This window comes from Amphibalanus amphitrite, unplaced genomic scaffold (genome assembly GCF_019059575.1).
Source record: "Amphibalanus amphitrite isolate SeventyFive unplaced genomic scaffold, NRLGWU_Aamphi_draft 000365F_arrow, whole genome shotgun sequence".
Lineage (NCBI taxonomy): Eukaryota > Metazoa > Arthropoda > Thecostraca > Balanomorpha > Balanidae > Amphibalanus > Amphibalanus amphitrite.
In genome coordinates this window covers 205482-217661 of record NW_024881859.1, presented here as the reverse complement: position 1 = coordinate 217661, position 12180 = coordinate 205482, and the positions used below count along the sequence as shown (strand labels likewise).

The window sequence follows — 12180 nt, the reverse complement described above, 5'->3', positions numbered from 1 at the left end:
GATCCCACTTTAGTGCCATGTGACCCCTGGCACATGCCATTATCTGTTTCTGCAAACAGTGACACCGATCTGTGACCTGATAAGTGACCCCCTGACCCTCTGACCCCTGACCCCTGACCCCCGCTCTGCCCTCAGGCGATCGTGATCCCTCCGCTGGCCCGCTGGCCGTACGAGAACGGCTGGACGTTCGCCACATGGTTCCGCCTGGACCCCGTCAACTCGGTCAACATCGAGCGGGAAAAGCCCTACTTGTACAGCTTCAAGACCAGCAAGGGCGTCGGCTACTCGGCCCACTTTGTCGGCTCCTGCTTGGTGCTCACCGCTATGAAGATCAAGGGCAAGGGGTTCCAGCACTGCGTCAAATACGAGTTCCAGCCGAGACGGGTATGTGGGCGAGAGAGGGGCGGAGTGAGGAGAGAGGGGCGTACTTACAGGGTGTAACGTGATTTCTAAGAATGTGTTGCTGTGTTGTGTAGGTGGAGTTCCTTGTCCCACGATAACAATTCGATGTTTGGGTTGCACTGTTGTCCTTTTGTGTACGACTCGGTACCACTCAGACCTTAGAAGGAACGGACTTCGAACGCAGGTCGCCCTACTTTGCATAACATGCTCCGACTTGGTGGCTGAAATGCAAATTCACACACCCCTCGGCGGCCGTTTCCACTGGGCTAGAATCTATTGCATCATGCATTGGATGCAGCCGGCTACTGGGCACTCGGGCCACAGAAGGCTGGCCATTGTGGCCGGCGCCGCGACCCATTAGTGGGTCTCATTGATGGGCGCGCTGTGTCGGCTCCATTCATGGTCTGGCGATCCGAAGGCCGGGGTCCCCCCCCCCCCAGTGGCGGACCCCCGCCCCGCCCCCTATCCCACCCAGCCGCCGCCCGCGTGGCCGGTCGGTCGGCCGGGCGGGCGGCTCAGAACGATCAATAGGCAATATGTGCGACACGAGTGGTTGAGACCGACTGAGTGTCGGCCGGGCAGCGCCGGAGGAGCGCAGTGCTATCGGCATGCATGGGAAGGGCGGAGGGACGCCCATGGGTTGGGCGGAGAGGGCCTCATGGGGCGAGCTTAGGTGGTCGGTGATGGGTGTGACGGGGTATGAACGGTGGAAGGGGCCGGGGATATGGACACGCCCTCGGGTGTCGAACGTTTTAATGGGAGGAGAGTGCGACTGTAGAAGACGAAGGGTGCATGTAAAAGACGACGAGGGTAGCGAAGACCTGAACCGTGATGTTTTTAGCTGAGAGATGTTCAACTATTCAATAAGACATGATCGCTGCTCCGTTAGCATAATTTCACCCTCGGGACTTTCAGTTTGTTATATTTTAAGGTGCTATTGGCCAACTAGGGGTCCACTTTTGTACACACTTTGCAGTAAGAGATTGCCAGTTAAGCTCGGTCTAGATCCCTTACTTCCGACGTGTAGCAACAGCCAAATGTTCTGGCCTTCCCGACTTTTCTGACCTTCAGCGAACCCAAGTTATCGTCGAAATCACAGATTCGGTGGCTTTACGAAATCAGTTTCTTGACCGGCGCTTCATTTTGAGTGCCAACTTTGAATGTCGCCGGCTGACCTTCAGTGTACGGCCACCGGTGCCCCGGGGCGGTCGTCAATGCGTCTGTGGCGGTCAGAGGTGGTATCGGTTGCGGTGGGACGTTACTGGCCGTACCCCGCGGCCGGGTGGTGGTCTGATTGCTGGGAGCGGGTGATCGACCATCACCGGACGCTGCAGGACGACGGTCACCGGGAACTGTGCAGGGGGACGGTGCGGGGGGGGAGGGGGTGAAACGGTAGCGGATGGTATAGGTATGACGGGGAGGGAAATGAGGGAAGGGATAGGGGATGGCTAGAGACCCGGAAGGGAACAGCCAAAGTGAACTGACGGGATAGTGCAAGGGATAACGGCAAATGGTGAACGGAGTCGAGTTGTGGCAAGGAGTCGAGTTGCGAGGACGGTTTCAACCCCCTTCTTTTAGATCTGAGAGTATCAACCTTTGTCGTTACATGGGCGAAAAGTAACTGGCGTTACTTCGCACCGAAACGTATAATCAATAATCATCGCTATCTATCTAGACTGAGTAACCGCATCTCCGCCTGGGGCTTTGAACACTGCTGCTGCGAAGTAGCTGCGGCCGCGGCTCGTTGACCCGTCCCCTGGCGCCTCGGCTAGTTTACGAGCCCAGTCTGTTTGCTATCACTCTATCATGCGTGAGTACCGCTACACCCGCGGTCCTCTGGGAGTACCCGTAATCGTGGCGATGGCCTAAGTGTGTGCCCGTGTGTCACTGAGGGGTGGGGGCTGGGTTGGTCACTGGTTTATTTGGTTGGTTAATTTGGTCTCCTTTGCCAGGTGATATTCTACGAGTGCGTTCCTTGCACCTCGTGGGGGAGGTTTCTGTGTTTACCTTGTCTAGAGGATGATAATATGCTGCTGCGTTTGCACTGAGAGTCGTAACGTATTCCTGAGTGTTCAGCACGCACGAAGCCGTTAATCATGAACGTTCCTTACGGCTGCGGAGCTAATTAACTGCCTTCCCCTAAGTGAAATGAAATGAGTCCAATCCATAACGCTGCCCGGACCTGACGGCGGCGTACTGTGTCTGACGGGGCTTAGTCTATCCTCCGTGAACCCGGTACGACCGGCTTTCATTGATCGGTGCAAAACTACTATCGACCGCATCCTTCTGTCCGTCTGTCGGGGCCGCAAGACTTTTGTGGACCACGTATCTTGGTACAGATGACAGAATTGTCAAAAGAAAGAAAGAAAGAACTGTCGGCCGGTTTCCGGCTAATATCTCCCTCTGTGTGTCTGAGACTTGGTCAGGCCACGGCCTACCCATTACCGAGATCGATGGGACGGACTCGGGCGCTCGACGGTCACGTGCGTGCCCTCATGGGACCACTGCCGGCCGCGGGCGCCACCACTTTGAACTTTGCGGCCGCCCTGCCGGTGCCGGCGCGGCCATTTCGATGCCACAGAGAACCAGAGCGGAACATTGGAAAGCCGGCGTGTGTGATGTTGGGTCGTTTGATGTAGCTACTGCGGGGTCCGGGGATATGTTCCTCAGAGGGAATGTTATTCAGTTCTGGTGGGTGGTTTTATCGCGTTAGTTTCAAAGGTCATTGCATCCATTCTGCATAATCGGATTTGGGTTTCTATTGTAATTGATGCGGTGCCACCTAAGAATGCAAAGGGCGATAAATTTCGCATTAGAATTTGTCACATGTATCTGACAGTTATGTAAGACTGTGTATCCCTGATAAAACGCAAATCGTGTTTGTATGCTAGATAATCGATTATCGTCAGCAAAGCCTGACCTGCAACACACTGGCCTCTTGTAATTGAACACTTTTCTGACTGATCTATGTCCTCTTCCAGTGGTACATGATCGCGATCGTGTACATCTACAACCGGTGGAGCAAGAGCGAGATCAAGGTGTTTGTCAACGGCCAGCTGGCGTCCAGCACAGAGATGGGCTGGTTCGTGTCGCCCGGCAGCGAGGTGAGAGCTGACCTGACCTGATCTGACCTGACCTGACCTGACCTGACCTGACCCGAGCTCCAGACAGAATCAACCCGGCCTGACCTGGTCTTGACCTCAGCCAAGAGGTGCCCTGATATGCGACCGGGTGTAAGTAACAGCAAACGTCGCCTGATATCATGCGGCAATCTCACCTGAGATGTCTGCTGTAAGGAATCTCGGCTGCAATCAGTCGCTCTTTGCATAGTTGAATATTACCAGGACATTGCTCGCGGGTTTTCCATTACTACAACTCGAACTGGAAGCGACACCTGATATTTTTCTGCGACTTTCGCGAATCTGTGTTACTTAGCTTTTTCATTCGACTGGGCGGTACCACCCCAACGCACTTCCCATACCAAAAACAACCACGTCAATAGCGTCTGATGAGCGAACTTAATTCCTTTCGGCAGACATCAGCCCCGCCCAAAGGAAATCTGCTGTCAGAGCCACGCAGTCGCGGCGTTTGTGTTTTGTGTGGTCCGGGACCGAATGCGGACGGGTTTCTAGCAATCCTCGGTTTTTCTCTGCCGACGTCAGCAGATGCGATCCAATTTGCTAACCCGGCTACATTTTGGGCTAGTGATGCGAGGCGCACGCCGACGGAATTGGCATCTCTCGTCTGTCTTGGACTTGGGGTTTTCAGTTAGCGAGGGGGGGGGGGGGGGAGGTGGAAGCAAGGGGGCCTATGGGGAGGTGGAACAAGAAGTGAGCGGAGTTCATTGAAATGTGAGACGGCGTTAGGGCTTGATGGGCCGGACGATGCTCGGCGGAATGTGGCCATGATGATAGCAGTTAGAGATAGTAATTCTTAAACGTTTGAACCATCTCATCAAACTTAGTTTCTGAGTCACGTACTATGTTTTATTTTCATTGCATATCTCATCTGTATTTACGGACTTCTGTGCATTTGCCAGAATTTGCTGCTTTGAAATGACAAATAGCATTTCGCTCATATCTTCCCAACACCGTTCTTTTTCTGGACACATCGCCCACGCCACGTCTGGCCACTGGCTCTCTGGCCGTCATAGCGTCTGATTTACTGCTGATTCGATGTGATCCGGCGGGAGCGGGAAGCGGCTTTCCGCCGTCGTCCGGTGAGCCATGCCGTACACCAGTAGACCGCGGCGGTGGGCGGCCGAGTACCCCGAGTCCGTGACGACTTCCGACTACTCCTCCGGTCAGTGGGTTCGCTCCCGTCCGCCGCAGTACGGGTCCACAGTCAGGGAGTCCGTTCCTGCCGTCGTCAGAGGACTCCCCAGCCACTGCCGTCTGGATAGTGTGGACTGTGGATAGACGGCTGGTCGCCGTTGGCAGGGTCGGGCAGTGCGCAATTACCACTGGCAAGCCGAGAGGAAAGTGCGTTTGTCTGGCAAAAGCGTGCCTGCACCGGACGACCGGCCAACCGCCCCAGATCGATGTCTGGTGTAGGAGCGGCAAGGGCGGCGGCGGTGGCAGTGGTAGCGTTGTCGGCTTAAAGGCGCTCGCGAGTTATGATCGAAGAGTATGCCTGAGTCATTTCCGGCGTGTGTGTACTGGCTATCTTTCCACGCGACATCAACACTCGAGTGCTATGGGGTGTGGGCTGTGGATAAACGCTCACTATTATGCGATGTGGGATGCCTTTGATGGCGATAGACCGGCTATGTGAATGATTGTCATTGCACTATCTGAAGTGGTTTGGAGTTACGCCATAGCATGAGTGAGATAAAGACGATATCAGCACGGCACGACAGCGTGGGTTCGGTTCCGTTCAGTACGCCTAGGGACTGCTGCCATTGTCAAATCCGATCCGTTCGTGTCAACACAATCTGTGAGCCGAGTTACTGATGACCTGGGATCCCCTGGAGCAGCGGAGGGATGTCGGCTAATTTCCGGATGTATGCAGTAGCAAATGACGAAGAAGGTTTCAGTTGGCAGACATATCGTTTCGAGTTCAGACTCGATAAAATCGCCCGGATACAGGAAATGCTTACTTCAGATATTTTAGATTCCACATCCGTGAGATTCTTTGTTTTATAGCTGCAGATAGTGTTTTTCGTGCTATTTTGACCAAGCCGCATTCCTCATAACCAGTCATATCGAATCCAAGGGGGTGCTTTATATTCATAAGAAACAGATTACCCCCAGAACGAGGTGCGGTGGCTGCGGCTGTATCTCGGCTTTATTTCCCAACTGGTGTCTCGCCCTCCATTCCATCGTCTCCCAATGGACCGAGGAAGGGTGATGGAAACCCATCGAGCCCCGCGTCTTCTGTGCTGGGGGGGGGGGGGGGGCACGTCTCCCAAAGCCTGTCTGGAGGGGGATGCAATAGGCCGTCACCTGTCCAAAGTTGGCGAGGCTGGACGGCCGTCGCTACTGCACCGTCGAGTTGCATCGGATCGACGTTCGATACCGGACATATTTCACGGAGAGACGGCTTTACGTTCAAGTTCAGTTTATTGGACGCCGTTCGGGGAACGCAATTCAATCTCTACGCTCCACCAGGCGGGCATGTGCTTTTATGGCCGTGCGCATATCGAGCGGGGAGTTCCACGCGAGTGCATATGTTATCCCACCTTACGTACCGTAGACACTCCAGAGTGCCGCTTTTTACTACTGATCATGCTGCTTAGTTCCTTGTCTTTCTGATCAGTATTTTATGTCGCTGTCTAGCACTTTTGCCAGACAGTACTGCTGGGGCATTCCGAAGCGCCGCTGTTTTTCGACGTTCCCCAACGGAGCGGTGGTGCAGGCAGCAGCACTCTGTTGTCCTGCTATTGGCCCGATCCATTCCCCAATAACCCCGGACACAGCTCGCCGGGCGTCACGCTCAATCTGGCGTGGAGGCCTCGCCCGCGACCCTGCCAGGGCGGCGGCCAGTGGCGACAGGCGGGAGGGCAGCGGGAAACGCCCCTAGGCGACGGACGTCAGGCGGGCAGGCGGTGGCGACAGGCGGGCGGGCGGCGGACGGCAGGCGGGCGGCCAGCGGTGACAGGCGGGCGGGCGGCCAGAACCGCTCTAGGCAGCGACGATAGGCGGGTGGGCAGCGGGAAACGCCCCTAGACGGACGGCAGGCAGGCGGGCTGCGGGAAATGCCCTAGGCGGGCGGCAACCGGGTGGGGTGGGGGGGGGGGGGGGGCAGACTGTGGTCAGGGCCCTTCCTGGTACTTACCCTCCATGCATGCCGTCCCGTTCGACCGTAACGGTGCGTAGCTGCCACAGTGACCCGCCTTTACCGCCCGACCGGTGGGGCTCGGTACATATCCCTCCCCATACCGGCTAATCAAGTAATGTGTCCCTGGACGCCCGCCGTCGCTGGCGGCGGGGGAGCGTGGTCTGGTGGCTCGGCGGTGGGGAGGAGGGGAAGGGGTGGTCCATCGGCGCTGTGGAGGCCCGCTCGGGGTCATTGTCATGATTGCTGATGATTGAGGAGTCTGGGTCACGAGCGATATCCCTGGTATTGGTGGGAGAGACGGGGAAATACCGGGCGGAGACAGGATGAACATAAAGGAGCAGACATGATCGCGGGTTTGTTGACTTTGTGTGACATACTTTTCCGGGAAAAATGTGTCTGAACATTTTTGCTAGAACTTGGTCCATTCTTCAAGCCTGCACATCAAATGAAATTATAGCTGACATGTTCTCAGGAATGTAATATGGTGCAATTGAGCTATTTTCTCAGGAGAGGGGTCTTGATGTTCAAATGGATATCCGTTGACCACTGCTATTTAATAAGCTCAGAGTTTAAACGATTGCATATCGGATAGATAAAATCAGCAGTTAGTTCTGCTTTAATGGTTTTTCATCCGGGAAATGCATACAACGTTCATGAGTCTAGATCATTGGAACCTTGAGTTCGGTTCCAAGCGGAACTGAGCCCTCATTTCGCGAAGCATCTCTCATTTCAGATACCATCAGAGGCCAATTAGCAATAGCTCAAAGATGTCCCGGCCGGTCTTGTGAACCATCTATGCTCGGCAGTTACTGACTGCGTGGGTGGCTACTCGCTCCCTGCTGGTTTCAGATCAATCCGCTCTCGATGGACTGAGCCCCTGGCGGAAGCGATCTGTCTGGGTTATATGATGGAAGAGTAACTCCCACTCATCTCACACAGTGGCACAGTGTTTTGAGGAATTACGTTGGATTAATGCATTTCGGAATTCCCTCAGACTTGGTGCGCCAGTTTATCAGTTATCTCACTAACTCGCCCTAAGTATCGGATGATGGTCGCAGCATTAGCCTCGAGCCAGCCGACCGTGAGGGACCGGCGGTCGTGTCAGCATCTGGTCTGGCTGCGACCGCGGCGGGTGCTGATACCGCGCCGGGAGGGAGGAAGGCCATTGTCTCCATCAACAGCGGTGGCCGGACTATGGCCTGATGGACCATTTTGGCCTGGCGCGATATCTCCGAACACTCATCGCGGCTCCGGTCTAATTATGGTCCTGATATCCGTTATTTCTTGGAATTCAGCGAAATCCAGTATTTCGGTCGATATTAAAGTGCTTTGTAAATGCCAAGGAGAGATGAATGAAAAGCTGCACTGACGCCTACTCTCTTCCGTTTCGGTAATGGAGATCGTCGGCACAAAAAGAACAATCGAGTAATGGTCGCGGCCGCGATCCGTCGCTGTCGCTGCCGATGCGTCGAGCCCGACGTCTGGCTTGTATCAGTGCCTGGGCGGCGCCGCTCCCAGGGGCGATCGCTCAGCGGTGTCGGCGGCGGCCGGTCCCTGCTGGGTGGGAGGGGATGCTGCGGAGCCTCCCCTGGAGCCGTCCCGGAGCCGCTCCGGGCCCTCCGGAGCCGCCCGGGTCTGTCGACGATCGAACAGCGGCGTTCCGGACTAGCCGGGGGAGGCACTGTGTGAGCACTGCTCACTGCCCGCTCTACCCAGCGAGAGACGCGGCTCGGCGCGGCTCTGGTGCGACATGACAGATTGCTGGATATGCTCGCTCACGCCGCGATGTCTGACAGTGGTCTCTGAGGGACGTCCCGACTACTGGGAAGCCGGCGGCCAGACGGCAGCATTGTAACTATGTTGTCTCGCTCGCGCGGCTGGAGACGAGGGCGTCCCTCGCTCGTCCGCTGCCGGCCCGGCCCGACGTCGGCCGCCGGGCCGGGTGGGTTTCAGCGGTCGGCGACGCCGGATCGATGGCCGCTGGCGTGGGAGGGGCGCCTGGCTGCCGCCGAGCCGACGCCGAACTGCCGCCGACCCCGCCGCCGAGGACGGGGACGGGGGTCCCGTTATTGTCCGGAGCTGGCCGACTGCCGACCGGCGGGTCCGACGAGCGACCCTGTGCCCCGGCGGCTGACATCACCAGGGCAGCAGCGGGGAGGATAGAAGCAGCTATCGCTCCTGACAGCGCGCCTGTCCTCGACGTCCGGCAGTAGGCACGGTGGCTCACAGCCTCTCCAGCAGAGGGGCGGCTCCAGCGGCGGCCAGCCGTCGGCACCGACCGAACAAAGCCGCTCGCCGCACGGCCCTCATCTCTGGAGGGCACTCGAGATGTCCCGGGAGCGCTCCAAATGACCGGCACGGCCGCTCGCCGGACATTGGACGCCAGATTAGCCGCAGATGAAAGCCGCGCGCCGCTGCTCGGACAGCGGACAGCGTCCAGACGCCAGCCTTGCAGCGCCACACAGCCACCGGACGGCGACGACGCAGGATAAATGACAGTAAAAAGATAATAGCATTAGCCGGCAGCCTGAGAGCCCCGGAAACGGCTGTGAGAAATGGTCAACGGAGAGGACTGGGCGAGGATGGACAGACATGGGCGACAGGGTGTCTTATTGTCACTTCTTTTATGCTTGTTCAAGACGATAATCAGTCAACACTGCATACCAGACCTATTTCTTCGTCTACTTTCTTTGCCTATCCCTTACAGAAAGCCATTGAGCTGTAAATTTTCAAGAGCGTTCTTTTATTTCTCAATCGGTGGTCAACACTCGTCCAATTCAGGTTCGCCTGTAACCAGAACTTATTTCCTCTCTTCCGTATCTCTTATAATTTTCATGGCACCCAATCGATGAGTTAGAGTCTGGGTCCGGTCCTCGGTTGGGTTATACGAGGCCATCATTACCGGTCCAGTGTTCGGTGTTTCCCGAACCTTACGAGCCGGTCCGTCGTTACCAGATAATGGGAAAACTTTACCGACTGTTGAGAGTCGAATTTCAAATGTAGTAGCCATTTAGAGTGGTGGTTTCTTGTCGTTTTGTAGTCGGCTTGATGGTTTCCTCCGTGGAAAATCTTTGAGAAGTCGCCCACAATAATCCGAGGTCGCGGAGCTCTCCCCGAGCTGGAAACGGGCACGGCTAATGCCCGGGGATTTTCCCAACGGAGTTTTCCTTAGGCAGTGGGCTGTTATGAAGCGTAAAGTTTTGCTCGGAGCTTCGGATGTTGCTAAGTGTGAAGTTAGCAAGTGGATTGGCGTCGTCCAGTAAATCCAAAAAGGATTTTGTCCAGCACTTCGAAGCACGTGCTGCAAGACGACCTTATTTTGGAGATGTTGAATAAGGATTCAATCTCAGATCCCTGGCATTTCGGCTGGCAATTGTACTGGGAGTCAGTGGCTCTTTCATTTCAGGTCTGGATTTGCTGCGGCGATGCTGGGCTGTGTTGCAGCGACTACCTGGGGACATTTCGGTCTGGTTTATGCAGACGTGTCAGACAGACTCAGTTGAACGTTGTCTGTAACGCCCACTCAGGCGGATTATCAAAGCAGGCTCTAAATCATACAGCGTTCTTGAAACAATAACATCGCGTCGCGTTGCATAATTGGATCAGTGTGCCATGTGCTAGTCAATATATGGGGACAATGTTCTTCGCATTTGTCTGCATTTGTCTTTGCATTGCATTTGTTTGCATTGTTCTTCGATTGTCAATTTTTATTTCGGCTTGTCAAAACCTTTGTGTAATCAAGAAGCTAAGAGAGAAAGATGGAAAACGAGGAGGTATGCAAAGAAGCGAAGGGGAAAAGCACCTCGTGCTCCGAAGCACACTTATTCAAGTGTAGTGTGTACCTACAGTTGCACTCTGCTGCGTACTAATTGCTTATCGTCGAAATTGCCTATCATGCCGCCCGTATGTGTGCTGTCTTTGTAAAATTGTATAAGTGTTATATCTCAGAGCTGACTCTCTGCTGTTTTCCCAGACATTCGACAAGTGCCACATCGGAGCCACCAACGAGCCGGACGAGGAGCGTGTCTTCTGCGGCCAGATGTCGGCCGTCTACCTCTTCTCCGAGGCGCTGAACGCACACCAAGTCTGCGGCATGCACCGGCTCGGCCCCGGATACAAGGTGAGACGCGGGCTCTACTGCTTCTCGGAGACGTTGAGTGAGTAGGCTAGGAGAAATGATGGATTCTACTGCCTCCCGGGGAAAGAGGACGAAAAAGAATATTGGTTAACGAGATGGAAGGTTCTACTGATTCCTCGAGACGCGAAGCGGACTTCATCGAGACGACTGGCTCTGCCGGTTTCCAGTGGCTCACCGATTTCTAGAAATGCTGAACGGGCGGGAGGCTGGAAAAGAGAACGCTGGCTCTACAGATTCCCGGAGGCACTGAGTGTACAGAAAGTCGGAAGGATGCCGGATACGTGACTTGCTGCTGAAAGTGCGAATAAGTTTCTTCCGGAGTCGGCAAAATTCGGCGATGCGTCGGGATTTCCCTTAGGACTCAAAGCCGGGTGGAATCGTATGAGTTATATCCGCGATGTTGAGCTGCGCCAATGCCATCATTAAAGCTGGTAACCGAGCGTGATTTCCCCCGTGATTTAACAGCTATCGATTGTCCATTTAACTGACTGTGGTACAATTGGCCGTGTTTAGTCCGTATGTAGTGGCTGTGTGCTGAGGGCGATAGTGATTGCACCAATAGGGAAATCAGTGTTGATGATAGCAGCAGTTCTTTGCACAGATCTTCTGACAGATAAGCTGTTAATAGTGAACTTAGTTTTAGCTCGTGTGAGCAGTGGCTGAAATACGGAACTACTTGAACTACTTCTAGCGTCACTGCTAGATCCAACTGCAATCTGAAACATCCTGAAGTACAGAATTTAGGAACATTATTGTGCTAGACTCTGTACAAGAGTTTTAAGGACAATGCAGGGCACGTTTCAAATTAGTTGTGTGGATTGAACTTTGTGGAACGTGGTTAAGAGAAGAATGCTTATGGGCTTGAGAATCTCTGTTCAGAAAGATACCGCGAATATTTTAAGTTTGTCCAGAACCCATCGTGGCCTTAAAGTGATGCTGGTTGGTCTAGATATGCTAATCCCACAGAATAACATTTGGCATAATCTTTTTTTATCCTTAGTCTTAGACTTAAAAATGTCGCTTCATCCCACATACCTATCATCCACAGCGTTGCTCGGCGTGCATTTACCACATTTACCCACTGATCATGTCCGTCAGTCTGCCGAAAATGGCTCACTTTTTCTGCCGCCGCCTCATCGGCCGCCGACTATCGACTCGTGATGGCCTCATGAATATGCCGACGGAGGCTGGCGGATCGCCGCGCTCATCGCATAACTAACATGCTGTCAGCGGACGGACGGCCGATGTGATAGGAGCCGAGGCTCCTGAGCGATGCGGCGGCGACCCGACGCGAGCGCGACGGCCGACGCGACGGTCTGTCGATGAGTAGTCTTGCGGCTCGTGTACGTGGCCTCTGCTGG

General features: G+C 54.8%; 1 protein-coding gene across 6 annotated transcripts in view; it reads left to right on the top strand.

The window, feature by feature from the left end:
- LOC122389611 (neurobeachin-like) overlaps window positions 1–12180 on the top strand; it is a 157729-nt gene that overhangs the window by 35248 nt on the left and 110301 nt on the right. For all 6 annotated transcript variants that reach the window (XM_043381793.1, XM_043381798.1, XM_043381794.1 and 3 more), the window contains exons 7-9: window positions 136–384; window positions 3384–3506; window positions 10655–10801. In XM_043381793.1, the coding sequence (XP_043237728.1) occupies window positions 136–384; window positions 3384–3506; window positions 10655–10801 (519 nt within the window). The remainder of the gene's footprint in view (window positions 1–135; window positions 385–3383; window positions 3507–10654; window positions 10802–12180) is intronic.